This window comes from Euwallacea similis, chromosome 1 (genome assembly GCF_039881205.1).
Source record: "Euwallacea similis isolate ESF13 chromosome 1, ESF131.1, whole genome shotgun sequence".
NCBI lineage: Eukaryota > Metazoa > Arthropoda > Insecta > Coleoptera > Curculionidae > Euwallacea > Euwallacea similis.
This window is the reverse complement of record NC_089609.1, coordinates 7,901,071-7,919,410: the sequence shown is the minus strand read 5'-3', so window position 1 is coordinate 7,919,410 and position 18,340 is coordinate 7,901,071. Positions and strand designations below refer to the sequence as shown.

The window sequence follows — 18,340 nt, the reverse complement described above, 5'->3', positions numbered from 1 at the left end:
GCAGGTTCATAATCTCTCCACAACTAGGTACCATTATGCCCCATTAGTCGGCAATCTCTGTCACATTAGCGGAGCTTAAAGGAGATCATAAACCATTCTCCTCGGCTCCGGAATTATCCCCGATTTGAAAAATCGCATAATAAAACAACTGCCTCTCAGTTGTGTAGCTCTGCTTTATATCTTGTTCTCCAGATTTATTGGTTTCACCCAATTAGGTGTTTCATAAATTAAACTGTTTAGAATAACTTCTACAAGGCCCATACACATCGAAGCTATTTATGGACTGGCTTAATGATTAAGGCCACGGGAATTGGGGGAATTTATAGGGAACGTTTCAAAAGAAAGCACTTGCAATTCACAGCACTTGTAGGAGCACTTTATGTGAGTGTAATATCTATTTGATACGAGTAGTGCATTATTCAATGAGTATATAATGAAGGCTCTCATCCCCGAAGAAGTAGTTTGCGTCACGGGTGAAATGAGCGGCGCAATTCTCGCTTGGGGATGATTTTTACATGTGAGGACTTTGTCCACGGCTAAGCGTCCGTACTTTCTGCAAATTATCTAAAAATCTCCATTAAATCATTCTGTTATAAGAAACTATTGTTGTTTAACTTATAACGCCAAATTCCAATGCATAAACAAGATACAAGAAGATAAATTTTTCTTTGGCTTTCGAAGGGTGTTTTGTCTCCTGCGTTACTTTTGGGACTTCAATAATTTATGGATGAATAATTTTGTGTAGAATCTCTCAGTGCTTAAGCTTCAAATCCCTAAATAATTAACAAAATATATAATATTTTGACGGCTCACGATTCTGCAAGAAATCAAAGTCAATTGAAATTCGAAATTTCTAGCCTACTAAATCAGTATTCTGGTGGCTGTTATGTGTTTAGGGATTTTATTAGGCCTCTTCCGGGGGCATGTGTACTTGCTAATTATTTTCATTCAATAATATTTCTTTTGTATCTTTCACTGTGGGGGAGATTTTCTCGCCAAGAGTGACTGATAAAAATTATTATATGCACATCATTACGTTGCAATCTGATGTAATTTATATTATAACCATTATGATAGTATAATTTACTGAGGTGTCCATTTCACCTGCGCAAGCATACATTTTAGATAAATTTTTCAGTTTTTTTTAAAGAAAAATGTGTCTTTTGCCTGAAATGTATTAGAACTTACTGATTAGTTAATAATAGATTATATTAACTTACTAATAATAACAGTAATAATACATGTTATTAATAGGCCAGTTGTCAACATTTGCGAAATCCTCGTTGTTTATTGCGTTTAACTTCACGTAAACTTTTTACTTTGGCATCAATCAGCTCAGCTAAGACCACGTTTATGGATCAACGAATCCAATCGTTCTTGAAACCTGGATTGCAGCTGTTCTTATTAGCATTTTGAGTTTTGAAACCTAAGCTGCTATGGTAAGAGATTCATTTCGCTATTGTTTACTCCAGGCACTTACAAATTTGCCTCAAATAAAAACGACTTCTGGCTTGCCTTGGAAAGTTACTTTTAAGATCAGGCCGCTGCGCCGTGCAAACTAAGATGTAGCTATAAACATATTTTAATATTATATCGGATGCTTCTGCAAAGTTGCATGGTATCCGAAATAAGTTATGTAACATCGAATATTTTTAAAATTTCTTGAAGAACCCAAAAATGCTATGATATACAAGGTGTTATTGAAGTACGTAGCAAAACTTCAAGGCGTTAGTCTTTAAGTAATTCTAACACAAAAATTTATATAAACATAAGTTCGGTAAAGCTTTGTTTTCAAGATACAGGATGCCAAACTTTTCTTAAAAAGTCGTTTTTTTGTAAAAATTTTAATAATCCTTTAGCCGATCTTGTTGAAATTTGGCAGTGTTATTTATGGTTATTATTGTTATTTATGTACCTCTAATTTTTTAAAAGCTTTTATATTTTTTGCGCATTAAACACAATTATGGCCACCTAGGTTACCGGATTTAAATCCATCAGATTTTTTCTTTGGGAGCATGTAAAGTCCTTTGTTTATAGAACTGAGATAAGTACTGAAGAAGAATTAATCCAACGGAAACGGGATTCATGTAATCAGATAAAATATACACCGGGAATATTTTAATGTGTTCAGCAATCGATGGTACGACGAGCTAATGCTTGCATTGAAGTGGAAGGAGGACATTTTCAACAATTATTATAAGTTTCGTGGTATTTATTGTTAATGTATTTTACTAAAAAAATGGGTTACCATTTGTTTAAGTGTAGTGTTAATAAAGTGTTTTTCTTAAATTTGCAACGTTATCCCTGTGCACGGAACTAGCAAAAGGAGACAATTTCTAACTTAAAAGATTCTTTTGTACTACATTAAAAACTGTCATCAAGTTTCCACGTCATATTAGTTTGCATCTTCTCGTTATTTAAGAGATTTGTTTTTAATTTAACGATTTAAGAAAAAAGTTTTACACCTCGTATTTTGAAAAGGAAGCTCTACCGAACCTATGTTTATATAAACTTTTCGTCTTAGAATCATTTCAACAATCACCCCTTGAAGTTTAGCCATATATTTAAATAATACCCCGTATAGTTTGTTCGATTCCGGCATTCACATCCGGTATATCCTATAAGCGCGGTCATATTGATAATGCTTTAGACGTAGTGTCCCCCATCAACTATCGCATAATACCAAATTTTAATATTTTTTTCAATTATAGTTTTTCTTTTACCGATCGATGTAGGTGTCTGTGTGCCACCTTGTGCAAAACTTTGCATTTGGAGGCAAATAGTTTCAGAATGATTGAAATTAGTGTCAATTTATTTCATAATTTGTATTAACTGAGTCAGTGACGAAAATGGTGTTTTAGTCGATATGGTAGTGTGCTGAGTTCTACTGTTGCATTTAAAGCGTCCTCCTTGATTTTTAAAAATTTGAACTCTTGTTTTGTTAAAATATATACAGGGTGATAAATTAACAATGGGGCAACCGAAAACTCGAAATACTACACGTAAAATGGTGACGATTGGAGAAAATACGCTTTATCCGAAAGTTGATAGTTTTGGATATACAGGATATTGAAAGTTAAAATTTTAATTAATTTTTTTGCCATTATTCTGAAAATATCTAGGTTAGATCCAGGAAAATTTGTAAATTTATGTTTTTTATGTGACTAATTAGATGCGTTTTGCAATCTCCGCATTGCTAATAGAGGGCGCCACTTGCGGTCAATTTTACAGAATTTACGGTTAACAACTCTTTGCTCTGTATATCTAACATGAAATTTAATTCAAAGTCTAAAAGAGCAATTATTTTTCCATTAATTAGGTATTTCGTTTCATTTCGATATCTCCATCCATTTTCGAGAAAAATCTATTTAACCAACACTATGTTTAAATTTGATAATACGAAAAATTGAAAGCGAAATAAACTAAGTGCATTTTCATTTTCTAGAACACATAATTCGTAACCTAAAAAAACATATCTTTACAAATTTTCAAGTGTCTAACCTAGATATTTTCAGAATAGTTATTTAGTAACAGTTATTTGAGTTTGAAATTTGAAAACAAAAGAAAATGTTTTCAAAACATAGTTAGTTGGTGCTGTAATATCCTTAACTACATGTCAACACATTTTTTTAGTAATTGTTCAAAATGTCCATTATTCGTTTGCAAACATTTTTTTGTCCATAAGTATGCCTGATCAAATCTCGAATAACTCAAAAAATTTTTATATGAAAATAGGAAAATGTTTCATGATGGGATGCAGAATTAAATGGCCTTTTAACCCATGTAATAAAATATGGGGTGTCCCATTTGAAGAAAATGACTTTTCGCTTTTTTTTTTGTATTGATCTAGTTCAATTTATTTTGCAGACCACCCTGTAGATGATCATCAAAATTAAAATTGAGAAAAGTGAAGTGCAGTGTTTTAACTTTTTACTGACAAACTTTTGCTGTTCTACCTTTGTTAATTCCCCTGTAACTATTTTTTATTATACAGAACATTTTTACCAATTTTGTCATAAAACAATTTTCATCTCCGAAAGTTGACATTTTAGATTAGCAGTATGTTAAAAAAAAGTTGATACAAAAAAACTGTATAAAGTTGATCTGAAATTCAACATGGAATCATAAAAAAATAAAAAAATAGTCATTTTATTTAATATATCGAAGTTGTTGTCAATTCTCGATACGTCTAGAAGTGCCGCCAGATTGAAAATATTTTCAATCAATAGACCTTGGACTCATATAGTTGCATACCAAATTATGATTTTGCAGCTTTCGCGATTCTCTAAATATTTTTAATGGGCATTTGGCTAAAAACACCCTGTATGTATCTCTAGAATTTTGAAAATGAACCACTTTAGGCTACATTTTCTATTGGGCGAGAACCTTGCAGACAATATATATAAAATTTTGCTCAAGGAAAAAATCTGCTTTTCCATCCACATCCGTCGCCCACTGGAGGCCGATATGTCTATTTAAAAACTGAAATCAAAATTAAGTTGTCGCCAGCAACATGTTTTGAGACTAATGAATGGGCTAAACGAACATGTACCGAAACTGTGTACTTGTCGCCGAAATCGCTGTCCAAATATTTCTTTAAGGCGTTTTTATGTTTTTTATAAACATTTCGGTTAATTTCATTCAAAATTGTTGGCGAAGCTCCAACATTCGGTTTGAAATTAATAGGCCGGATTTGTTAGATGTTGCCGTTGTATTTGGCAATTAAAAATGGAAAATGTCGTGAGAGCGCATTATTGCGGAAAACAGCTGTGACAATCAGCAATACTTAGTAAGTTTTATTCTACCAATTCAGACAGGAAATCTTAATGCTTGCACCTGGCCAGGAATATGAATAATCATTTATTTTTGGAGTCTTTTAGATTGACTGCACCTCAACTACTCAAAATTTTCAAAGTTAGTTTTCCGATAAGCTTGCTTTGGAAAGTGCATTTAGGTGGCCTATTAGACGGTTTACGATTATGGATTTCAATCGTAAAGTTAAAATAATTTTTACTTTGCGATATAAAAGTTAAACGCTCGTGACGTGTGTTACAGTTAACGTTGGGGATTAATTGAGCAAAGCCATCGCTCCTTGCAACAATCTCCTGTGATAAAATGCATTTTTAGTCAGCCATTAAAGCAACATTAGTGAGGACAATGTGTGGGCACGCTGCATAATTCCAGTCATTCCAAATAGCTTTACTCCGCATGACGTAAAATGACGTTCGGGTTAGTGAGTCAAATTTGAAACGTAAATGTAACGTCGCGCGCACTTATGAGTAAACCTATAAAATGAATCTTATGTTAAACAGCACTCACGAGGAAGTTTTTTCCTTTAAGCACATTTACTCGGCGATCTAAAACTGTCCGGCATCCCAAGAAAATCGAAAATAAATTCCAGTAGGTTAATATCGAATTTCTAAACACGTTACTGTTTCAGTTTATAATTTCTATGTGCTCCTCGCGCTTTACCCATTGATTATTTAAAAGATAATTAGATTTTTAAGCAAAACTCTGCATTTCACACCACGTTATGAAGTGCAGATTGCACTCCGGTAGAAGCGTCAGAGTAATCATTTTCTCGAACTTCATACTGTATTTATGTTGGTTCAGTGGATGAGCCTCGTAACCGTGAATTCAGACGTTTAGCTGGAAAATCCTGGATAGCTCCAGGTAATAACCTAACTCCACGTCGGGTCGAGCTTTTAGGGGCTCATCTTTTGGCAAAGTTGATGTAATAAAACGAACTCTGAATGTACTAATTTCGGATGTAGAACTTTCCCGATTCAAGTGTTGCTCTGGCTCGGATAAAGACTGATCCTTCCAATTTTAAATCGTTTGTCGCCAATCGGGCCTCAAAAAGCATTGAAATTCGAGGATAGTCCCAGAAGTACTCGACCTGACACGTACAGGGTGTTTCAGAGTTGTGGTGACAAAATCCTAGGGAAGATTCCTTTGACCAAAATAAGAAAAAAGTTCGTGTGAACATGGGTCTCCAAGTGCTTTGTTTTCGAGATGCAGAGTGTTAAGTTAAAAGATTTTTTTTTACTACCAACAACCAAATAAACAGATTTTAAGAATTAACGTTGTTGGCTTTCAGCTCAAGTCAATGCAGACAGTTTACAATAATCAAACTCACTTTGTTAAAAAAAATAATTCTAAGGATTGTTATTTCTTCGTGTGGAGTTCAGGGACGTGCCGAGGTATGGCAAAGTAATTTTTTCTCGAAAACGAAGCAAGGCACGAAAAAAGCCAAGAGACAAAAATGTACTACTTTTAGTGGGGTTATCTGAATATCGCATAAAAATCTCAAAAAATACAGGGTGATAGGTTTTCCTGCAAAAAACAACCGACTTGCTCTCTGAGCACGCCCCTGGAAGTTCTAGATCAAATCTAACTGGCCCAGCAGGTGTATAATAATTGTTTTAATAAACTATAAAAATGTTATTCAAATAGGTAAATGCGTTTCTAAGAGACAAATAAAAAAACTTTTTTTTTTTAACTTCACACCCTGAATCTCAAAAACAAAGCATTTGCGAACCCACATTCACACGAACTTTTTTTCTTAATTTGGTTAGAGAAATCTTCCCTAGGCTTTTGTCACCACAACTCTGAACCACCCTGTAGACGGCGATTTTTTATTACAAATTTGCCATTATTATAAAGGTCTAACCTTAAAAAGCTTATGTTTAAAGCTTGAGGGTACTACATTGGTTTGTAATTGTTTTTGATCCGTTTTTAGTGAACGCTTTTAGAGATTTTGTGAACATGGAAAAAATTGGTCATCGATACCTGATTCAATATTTTTCTTTGCAAGGTCCTGGTGCATTTAGCAACAAAATGAAGTTAGATTCCATTCTGGGGAAATCTGGTCCTTCGTTAACAACTCTAAAATATTGGGTGGCAGAGTTTCAACGGGAAGACGATGTTTCAGCTGCGAAGACGAACTCCGCAGTGGTCAACCCCATGAGATGACCATCCCAGAAATTGTGGTGAAATTGTGTGAAAGAATGGTAGCTAAAACTGCGCGAGTTAGCAGACATGATAGGCATTTCAAAAAGTACTGAACATCTTATTTTGTCTGAACAATTGGATGTGATAAAGCTATGCCGAAGATGGGTGCCGCGATTACTCACAACTGAACAAAAACAGCGCCGTGAGACTGTTTCCAGGGAGTGTTTGGCAAAGTTTCGCAGAAATAAACCTGAGTTTTTGCGTCGATTTATAATCATGGATGAAACACGGCTCCATCATTTCACACCTGAAACGAAACAGCAGTTACAATGGACAAATAGTCAGAAAATGTTACGTAATACAACAAATGAATATTGTAAAGTTAAAAAAGGACGCAAAGTCGGTAAATCTATAACAGAACACCCTGTATATTTTATAAAAGTTCAACATACCATTATTATCTGATTTAAAAAATATATAACGAGTTGACATTTAGTTTAGTCCTTTTCGAGATATTTACATGTAAAAATAGGGATCATATTGTTTTTCCAAATCGCAGTTGTCAGGAATAAACAAATGGGTTGAACGTTATTAGTAATTATTATTTATTAATTTATTATTTTCATTTTGGAAATAATAAATAAAAGAACTAACATAAGCAAATTTCACTTTAATACCCTGGAACCAAGATAAACATTTTTTTTAAAATAAATAATTTACGAAAATCCCAAATCCATCAGTGCTGAATGTGTCCGTAGTTATTTTCAACATCTTTTCTGCAATCTTCGTCGAACTTCAACAAAGCATTGCAAATAAACTCAGGATGTTAATTTAATGAATCGATACTTGTTTGGATCCTTTCTCTTAAATTCTCCAAATTTTGACTTTTTCCTTTATAGACTTCATTATTTCTAACTTTTCTTCTTCTGTATAATCCATTTTACGAATGGAATGAAGAAAATGTGACAGCCCAATAAATAATAATTGCTAATGACAAACGGTTCATTTGTTTATTCATGGCAACTGCAATTTGGAAAAACAATATGATCCCGATTTTTACATGCAAATTTCGTGAAAACGACTAAAATATATATCAACATATTATATATTTTTTGAATCAGATAAACAAAGGTATTTTCAACTTTTATAAAATATATAGGATGTTCTGTTATACGTTCACCGGTTTTGTGTCTTTTTTTAACTTTACACTGTTCATTTGTTGTGTTACGCAATATTTCCTGGCGTTTTAGGATAAACCCTACAACTTTTGTATTTAAAGTGTTTTTTTTTTATAATAAAAGTAGCAAGCGTCATTTAAATATACGGACCAATCCTGTACATTCATCGAAAAAATAAAATGGGTAAATATAAAATAATAATAAAATAAGTTGGGTTTTTTCAACAACTGTTCACTGAATATTTCATAGAACTGAAAACGACGGTTTGGATCATTTTCCTTTAATTCCTGGACTAATTAAATTTTGTAGGGAAAAAAACTATCACTTGGATGAACAGTACTCCTTGATATTCCAATGTTTTTTTGCTACCTTTTTTACTGACTGAGTATTATCCATTCATAATTGCCTCATCACATCCAGTTTCACCACATACTTCCTAGCCAGTCTTTGCCGCTTAAATTATATATTACTCACAAATCCAGTTTCTATAAATTTTTTTATTGTCTGTGAGACATGCTGATGACATATATTTCTTTCTGGTGGTCTGTTATTAAGTAATTGCGCTGCAGCTCTCGCTGAAAAATCATTTTTATGGTAAATTTTAACCAATTAAAAATAAAAATAAAATATCAAAAGTATTGATTGGCAAAAAAATACTAAAAGTCTTTTGCCAGCATACCAACACAGTCTCACAGTAAATAAGTTAATTTTTGTACCGTTCACCTCCTAGTATTGTAAATAACAAAAAGAGCCTCTTTGGAAGAAAAGCCATTAAAACCAAAAATTATCATCATCGTAATTTAGGCTGTTGAATACCCTTTCAAGCAATGTATCACTTGACCTTACTTTCTATTTAGGTTTTTTGAGGGGTGCCTCTGCAGGGAGGAGGGGTGAGAGTGGGTAGCTATCATGCACATTAAAAAAGGTCCCCTTGAAACTATAATGAATGTGTTCTACCAAATTTCTATAAATTGCATAATAAACAAGTTATTCGGGGTGTCTAGTTTTTGCTGGGACACCCTGTATAGTTATAAATAAAACTGCCGCAATCAAGAATTTGCATTTACAAGGATATTATGTGCACTGAAAATGTAGATCACCTATTATATGATGCAATAAAGTGATAAAGATACCGTCTCTGCCGGTTCCGCATTATTCTGATATGAATAAGAATGGGCTTCTTTGAATCTCTGAAATGGAGTACAATAAAGGGTCAAAAGAAATGTGCTGAAGTAATTTGCAAATTGGTGCTACTTTGCCAAATATTTGTTGATTTAAATTCAGAATATGATTATATGTGTGGAGAAAATGAGAGACGACTATAGAATCTCCAGGCATATTGTTTATGTGATTAATAATCGAGGACTGTTATTAATCACTTGGACGAAACTAGAGCCTCTACCTGAGACGAGGGCGAGGATAGTAATTCATCAAGATTTGTAAATAAGGTTTGTTTCGTATCCATGAATTAATCTCGCAGTGTTTCACTCAAAATTCTTAGAACAAAATCGGTTTTGTCATTCGATGGTTAGTGCCCTGCTTGAATAAAGAACGCTCAATTTTTAATGCAAATCAATAAGATTTGCTACTCTTTCGCCTTATGAAACACACAAGTACTGCTTTATTCTTGATTAGAAAGTCGGGAAACAAGATCGGGAACCGAAACGATAGTTTACAGAGTTCGGTTTCCACTATTGGATTTTATTTCTTTCGAAAAAGTAAATAAAATAAGGAAAAAAGCCTATTGAAAGTTATTCTACCTCGTTTGAATTAGGTTCCTAAATTTCTACAATGTTGGTACTTGCATGTGCCAGCAGAAACCAGGGGAATTACCTCATACTAGAATTGTACTTCCCCCGTTTCGTTTAGACAATCAAAGCTAAGGTGGACATAATAATGCGACCAGTGCATTAAAAGTTCGCTATTTTTTTTGTAACTTTCGTAATTCTCCATTCAGTAGGATAACAATTGAAAGGTAAGCCTAATTAATTATTTCCAAGCATTTTAATAATAAATAAACAAACAGATGAGGTGTGAAAATCGCTGTTCTTTAGCCGAAGGAATAATTAAAATACGAACACTCAGAGATGAAGGCAATTCCTTTCGTGAAATTTCTCGAAAGGTAAGAAGATCGAAAACCTTGGTAACAAATGCCCTCAAATACGAGGAACGACAGGAAAATCACGGTTGTAAAACGAAAACAACGGTTCTGATTGACCGCCAAATAAAGCGAAAATCCCAAAAAAATTCCTTTGTGAGCACTAAATAACTTCAAAGGGACCTAAAATTGGAAATAAGTTCCAGAACTATCCGAAGACGGTTAGAGGAAATTCATTTAAATGGCCGAATGGCTCGAAAGGTACCGTTGCTATCAAAAATAAACAAATTAAAAAGAATAGAACTTGCGAAGAATCATCTTCGCTTTGAAAACGAAGACGATAACATAAAAGAGTCCTTATAAAAATATTCTTTTTTCGGAGGAAACAAAAATTTATTTGTTTGGTTTGGACGGTCGACAGTACGTGAGGCGATCAGCAAAACAGGAATTGCTTCCAAAACGCGCTTTAAAAACCATTAAATGTAGAGATGGCAAATTGTAGAGTTGCTTCTTTTGATTCAGGGTTGGATCCATTTATTAGATAAAATGGATCCTAAACTAGGAGGAATATCTTAAAATAATGGAAAATGTTAAACTGTCATATACTTCGAAAGAAATATCATTAATTTGGAAATAACAGAATAATGATTCGAAACATACAGCTAGACGAATTTGACAATTTTTCACGATGAATATAATTTCCTGTTGTGCCATGGCCTTCTCAATCGCCGGATCTGAACCCCATCGAAAATTTTTGGGTACACTTTAAGGCTGTCGTGAGGGGTCATCAAATCAAAAACACAGAAGATCTGTGGTTCACAGTCCAACGGAAATGAGAAGCAATTCTTGTTGAGCTTTGTCACCATTTAATAAGATTAATGTCTAAAAGATTAAAGTAGTGATTGCCCAAAAGGGAGAAGCAATCAAATATTAGGCTTTAGGCAATATTCCGATGCTAGTTTCGTTTGTTTTCTTTTTGATAATATTTCAACGGTCCTATTTTTATGACCACATATTTATTTTGCTTTCATTGTTTCTATTGACTAGTTTTATTTACTTTTCGTTAAATTATGTTTTTGTGTTCTAATTTTTTATCTCTTTATTGACAGAAATAAATAATTGAAATTTTTGAAGTAGTCCTATTTCCATGCCCACCATTGTATGTTATTGAGCGAACTTATAATGAAGGTCCGACTAGGAAACCCCGGGCGCCCAGTTCCAACCAGGGACCCCAGTTGGGCGTGGACGGCTGGCGTCTGACCGGGGAACTCCTGCCACCCAGAACTAACCTGTACTAACCTCGGGCGCCCAAGTTCTTTACTTCATTTATAGAAGGTTTTACAAAAGAATACAAAGCACTCTTAGTTTTGAGTAGATAATTTCTTCTTGAAATCGAATACAAACGTACCGAAATTTCAACAGAGAACACAGGTAACTCGTCAGTTTTCTATATTTTTGTTTATTCAAGTCATTCTTCCGGTTTCTACACACGAAACATATGCGACTAGAGAAGCTGAACGTTTTACTGCTTTAGCTAGTCAGTTCGGATATGCACTCCGACCACACAAAACGGCCCCAAAGGTTTTACGTGACTTTTTAAACTTGTAGATTTTTATTTTTTCCCCTTAAAAAAAGTATTTTTTATTGTGTCTGCGTAGATCGTAACTGAACTTTCACTTTTCGTTGAAACGGTTCGATAACAAAGAATTTTTATGTCTTCGAAACTTATGAATAAATAGTGTTTCATCATCAGTCCATCTGTTATTTTTGTTACTTCAGGCTGTTATTGCACCATAGGGGAAATTAGATAATTAAGTCAGGTGTGAAAATAAAAGTGATTTAAGATATTAAAAGGCAACCTAAACAAATAATTAATGTGAACTCACCTTGGACCACTTCGAAGTGTAAACCGATTGTTCCAGTTTGCTTATACTAATCCCAAAATAAAATATTTATGATTTATTTTTTCGGGAACTTCCATATCAGATGCCTTGATTATTATATAAGATCGTTCCTTGTAACTTGCAATTTTGGAAAACAGTTAGAAGATGTGATGATGATCCACTACGCTTAATAAATAAATCAATAAATGTAATATAATGGATATGTTGTAGAACTCATTGAATCGGGGAATCGCTCATTGAATTGGGGAATCGCTCATTGAATTGGGGAATCGCTCATTGAATCGGGAAAACACTCATTGAATCGCGCCGATGCAATGAGGCATCTGTGTCTCGAGGGCTCTCGAGTGTCTTGTTCTTCTCAGTTAGAAGATGTACTGCAATAATTTTACATTAAAAAATTGTATATTTTTTAATATTATGTTCTTCCTAAATCTATGGGTAAAGTTTGCATGTTCATATAAATTTCTAAATGACTCCTATCCTACTTCATTCATCAAACTTTTACCATTTTTGCTCGTTATTGGCCCTCTGTTTAAAAATTTTCCCTGGATTAAATTTACCAATATTTAATCTAATTTGTGTCACATTTGATATTGGTCTTTATGATATTATTTAGTGGCAGGAACGAATTTACTATGGTTGCACTACACCGAAGCGCGTGAAATTAAGTGATTAATGTTCAGAGTGCAATCTGAATTGTTATTAATATTCATACTCATTAATTGAGACTGTTGACAGAATTATTGATGCAGAATCCGCACATTAATACGCGACTTCCACTTAACTTTCAAAATCCAATTTATATCAAGTGTTCCTACTACGAACTTAGTCTAGTTAGTATTTACTACGAAAGTAGACATAACAAACGGACAGAGGAGGATGGTAGTGGCGAAAAAATGCGAACATACGCGTGTGTTAGAAATTTCTAGCTCGCACATGCGCTGGCACTATAAAGATACCTGAGACACCATACCTAAAGTGCCCACTTCAATGTTTTTCAATAATCTCAAAGTAGCTATCCGTGTGACACCTGTACCTGAAAGAAGTAAAGTGGGGGTCACCATCACTTCCTCCTCCCTAACTTTTTTTTATGTACTGTAGTGATTTGAAAATTTATCATTCCAAATATCGTAAAAATAAAAATATATGTGAAAATACTGAGTAAGGTGATCTTTCAGGTTGCGAGAGCGAACACTTTTGATGTTATCTGCGTAAACCTAATTGCCACCCTTTGCCACGCTACTAACCCTATTTGAAAATTTTAAATGGTACCTCCCACCGAGTTGCTGTTCATATTAAAGACAATTAAAAGTACCAAATATGGATACAATAAGAAATTCGATTTGTTAAAGCATTTTAGAAAAATCAAAGGAAAAACGTAAAGAACATTTTAATATTATTAATCATCGGAGCTAAAAACATTAACTTACTGGGCTTGCAATTTTGCCACATTTAATGTCACATTAAATGTTTAAAATTATTTTTATTTTGTGCCAAATACAAATACAATCTACTTTCGAATTCCTGTCGGACTCTTTGAAAAGTTTCTCTAGTAACGGCCCGACATTTTGCGGTTATGCGATTTTTTAAATCATCAATATCATCAGGATCTGATTTATAAGCAGCTGCTTTAAGATCACTCTAAAGGAAAAAATCATGATGCGTTAAATCAGGAGACCTTGGAGACCATTCAGTTGCTGCTCCCCTTAGATATACTTGCCATTCTTATCTTGAACTTAAAAATAAAATATTACAATTAAGAAAACGCGAGACTGCCATATTTAATGGAATTTTAATGGAAAAAATTATTTCAGACATACATAATATTTTAAAATTAAAATAACGAGAGAAAATAAAAAGAAAACTTATTTTTACTATTGTTAGAAAGTAATTAAAAAAACTTACATAAAAGATGAAAAATTCGCTATTTACTATTACCAACTATTAATTAAAAATGAAGATATTTTTAAAATGGAAATCTCTAGGTACTATGGTAGATATAACTAAATATCCAAAATTGTAGCATTTTCGTAAGTTTCGTTTTTTTGCAAAGGAACGAAAAGTATGACAAATTTATTGACTAGGTATAACTATTGGTTTATCTAACCTTTAGTAAATGTGTACAGTGCTTTTTCGAAAATTCGGATACAGGGTGATTTTTTGGTTTAGAGAAAATCTACTAAATTTTTTGAAAATATTCCTGGATTTTTTGAACTCTGAATACATGATCGTAGTCACATACAATAGTGTACTCTTTCACCAGAAAATGACAAAAAGTAAACTGGCATTACAAAGTTATAGACAAAATCATTTTTTCATAAAATGTGTAAAACTCCCTGTATAATAACAATAAAAAATGCGATCAACTTTTTAATGCTCATTCGATATTTCTCTTAGTAATCTTGTTTTATGGTAGAAGAATATACAGTTTTTCATGACTCACCGTGTATTTGAGATGGTAAGTTTTCAAAGAACACAATGTATGGAGGATTAGAGAATCTGCTATAAATATAAACATGTGAGCTCGGATAAAGCGATTTAAATTGCACAGATAGTGCCTGGTTGGTTGTCCTCCGGGATTCCCGACCTATTAAACTTTATCCGTCACTTCTCTACGACTCCACACCGGGTCTGCCGCCAGGCATTTCATCAGGCATGGGGAAGGGGGGTTCTCCTTCTTAATCTGAACTAATCTAAACTAATTTCTATAAAAAACAGTAAAGCCATTATAATACAGGGTGTACCAGAGATAAATGTCCACCTTAAGTATCTTTTCTGTTGTCTGTTAAAAAGTAAAAAAAAAAAAAAACGCTAAAACACGTCAACTTTGATGGGGAGGGGGATATTATTTGGTGAAAAAGTTGATTTCGAAATGTCATCCCTTTACTCCTGGAAATCATCTCTTTGAAATTTTCAAACAGGAAGAGGGGTAGTGTTATACCTCCTTTGAAAGGTAATTTTATTCTCTACATGGTCAAGTTTTAATTTTTTTATTTTTGTGACAAAAACCAAATAACTAGTTTCTAACCATTAATGTTATTGTAATAAATGCTGTAATGACATTTTTCTTGGCACTTAATTGTTTTAGTACTTCGTGGCATCACTTTGCAGTTCGTTCACTTTTTAATTTGATTAAAATTGTTTACACGTTAAAAGAGAGAATCGAGATTGTGAGTTTGTATTACAAAAAGAATAATTCTGCAGGAGCGGCAGTTCGTGTCTTCAATTTAAATCATCCTGACAAAATGGTATGCCACCCTTATGTATTTAAGTCTCTAATGACATTCAATGAGACTGGCACCGTCCGAAATAAAATATACGAAGTTGATTGTTCAATGGGAGGTCATGAAATCCAAATTGCGATTTTGGGACATGTTCAAATGGACAACAGAACGTCGGTAAAAATGATTCCGGAGCATCAAAAAGTACTATTTATAGAATTTTAAAAGAAGTAAAATTCCATCCTTAAGTCATAAAATTAGTACGGGGATTAAATAAGGATGATTTCAACCATTGATTAGAATTCTGTAAATCCTTTAATAACATGTTACATTTAAACAGGCATTTGTTGTACAATACAACATTTCGTGATGAATGTTCGTTCTATTTAAATGATGAAGTTAAGAGACAGAACTGTCGTCACTGGAGTTATGTCATTTCTTATTTGTTGCAAGAGACCCACACTGAACAAAAATTGAACGTTTGGGCAGGGATTTTGAGTAATCGCATTGTTGGAGCATTTCTTATTCCCGGAAACTTAAATAGATAACATTATCTACAAATTTTGCAAGACGTCATATCTTCCAGGATAACTGAAATGCTTTAAAAAGTTCTCCGTCTTTTAGAACAAGAATTAGCTTTTCAAGAAGATCGAGCGCGTCCACACTACACTGCTGCTGTCCGACAATTTCTAGGTGAAAAATTCCCTGGAAAATGGATTTCGAGAAGAGGTCCAGTGGGGTGGCCCGCAAGATCCCCTGACCTTGTTTCTTTGGATTTTTTTTATGGGGATATTTGAAGACCAAAATCTATGACACACAATCTGATTTCCTCGAGAAGTTACGTACCTGAATCGTTGAAGAGTGCGTGTCAATAACTGCAAAAATGTTAGATAATGTGAGACGACGTTTCGAGGATCAGGTGTATATGTGCATGGAAGTCAATGGAGGTTACTTTCAACATTTACGATGTAATAAATAAAATATCAGTAAAAATGGTTAAAATCAGGTTATTTGGTTTTCGCTTAATTTCTAAAAGACCGATGGACAAAAATAAAAACTTGACAATGTAGAGAATAAAATTACCTTTCAAACGAGGTATAACACAACCCCTCTTCCAATTTGAAAACTTCACTTCAACGGGGTGGTTTCCAGGGGTAGAGGGATGACATTTCGAAAACAAGTTTTTTCACAAATGATGTCTCTTTCTCTATCAAAGCTGACGTTGTTTTAGCTTTTTTTTTTTAACAAATAGCATAAAAGATATTCAGGGTGGACAGTTTTTCCTGGGACACTCTGTACATTCTTACCAATAAAAATTCATCCAAAGTGGTGATTCCACACAAAAGCACTTCAATGCCTAGCAAAATCCGACTAAATAAGACCTGTGGTGACTTGAACAACATTCCAACTTAAATAACTCCTAACAAAGCTCTTCTAGAAAATTATACTAAAGTTCTTTTGCAGGCAATACTCTTCTACACACCCAGATGGCTGTGGAAATCATGGGAAGGCGGTAAGATCTGTGCTTTGATGATGGACCTCGACGTGGCAGTATGCTCAGATATTGAAAAGAAACAGAAGAAGAAGCTGATGATCGATTACTTGTGGGAAAACTTGAGGTTCCATAATTGGTGGGCGTATCGATATTACTTCTGTGAAGTTTTAGCCCTCGTAAACGTCGTTGGTGAGTATGATTTTATGTTACTAAAATTATATTTTTAGTTTCTTAAATTGGTGTTTTAACATAACATAAACGTTCAATGCAGGGCAAATGTTCCTTATGAACAAATTCTTCGATGGTGCCTTTTTGATGTTCGGCTTTGACGTGATCGCTTTCATCAACACCGACCAAGAAGACCGAATCGACCCGATGATTCAAATTTTCCCTCGAATGACCAAGTGCACCTTTCGGAAGTACGGAGTGTCCGGAGATGAAGAGAAGCATGATGCCCTCTGCATACTCCCCTTGAACGTCGTCAACGAGAAGATTTACGTCTTCCTTTGGTTTTGGTTCGTAATCCTCTCAATATTGACCCTTTTAATGGTGGTATATAGGGTGATAATAATATTTTCCCCCCGGATGCGAGTGTACTTGCTGCGAATGCGATATAGGTTGGTGCGAAAAGAAGTGATCGACACGATAGTGCGTAGAAGCAAGATGGGCGATTGGTTCCTGTTTTATATGTTAGGAGAGAATGTGGACTCATTAATATTTAGGGACGTGTTGCAGGATTTGGCACACAAGCTGAATCGACACGATTTTCATCACGCACCGGGTTTTAAAGGCGAAATACAGGAAGCCTGACAATTATTGCTCTCTTAGTAATTCGATAACGGCGCTCTTCTGAAGATCTCAATTACTATAGATTTATCTCTTTACAGAGCCGAACGTATTATTAGTTCTTATTTGCACTAGAAAAAATAGTTGTCCCGAGAGATTGGGTCGTGAATGTGCCAATGTCAGAGTCAGAATACAGGGTGTCCGGAGCTCAACTACGGGGATCTCGGTAACCATAAGAGATACGAGGATATTTATGTTTTTTTGAAAAGATTCTTCACACTGCCTGACGACAGACGTTAAATTTAAATTTAAGCTAATTTCCATAGAAATGTGAACTAGAGCCTTGGTGTTGGTAATATTTTTAGTTTTCATGGAAAGTAGCTTGATGTTAGAGAGACCACTAATAATTTGGAACTTAGCAATGTTTCAAGCCTAAAAAGTCAACATATTCGTGTTTATAGGTAAAAGAAACTAAATTTTTCATATACGATTTACCGAATAGGCAGTGTGGCTGGCTTACTGAAAACACACGTTGCTTCAAAAGTTTTGCACCATCTCGATTCTTGGATATCTTATTAGGTAAAGTAAAAAATGTATGAATTACTTATTTATTCATGAATTTTGGCTAAAAATCAATGAGTTTGTACCATAGTTACTTCACTATTAAATTTTAAACAATAAAAATAATTTTTAAAGTAACAAAA

At 34.0% G+C, this 18,340-nt stretch overlaps 1 protein-coding gene across 3 annotated transcripts in view; it reads left to right on the top strand.

The window, feature by feature from the left end:
- The window catches only part of shakB (shaking B), a 54,514-nt gene extending 36,485 nt beyond the window's left edge, over positions 1 to 18,029 (top strand). For 2 of the 3 annotated variants that reach the window (XM_066389123.1, XM_066389118.1), the window contains 2 exons: positions 16,820 to 17,039; positions 17,122 to 18,028. In XM_066389123.1, the coding sequence (XP_066245220.1) occupies positions 16,820 to 17,039; positions 17,122 to 17,660 (759 nt within the window). In that variant the 3' untranslated portion in view covers positions 17,661 to 18,028. Of the gene's footprint in view, positions 1 to 16,819; positions 17,040 to 17,121 lie in introns of all 3 variants that reach the window. The other variant, XM_066389112.1, reaches the window with a different exon arrangement.
- Positions 18,030 to 18,340: the final 311 nt, after the last annotated feature.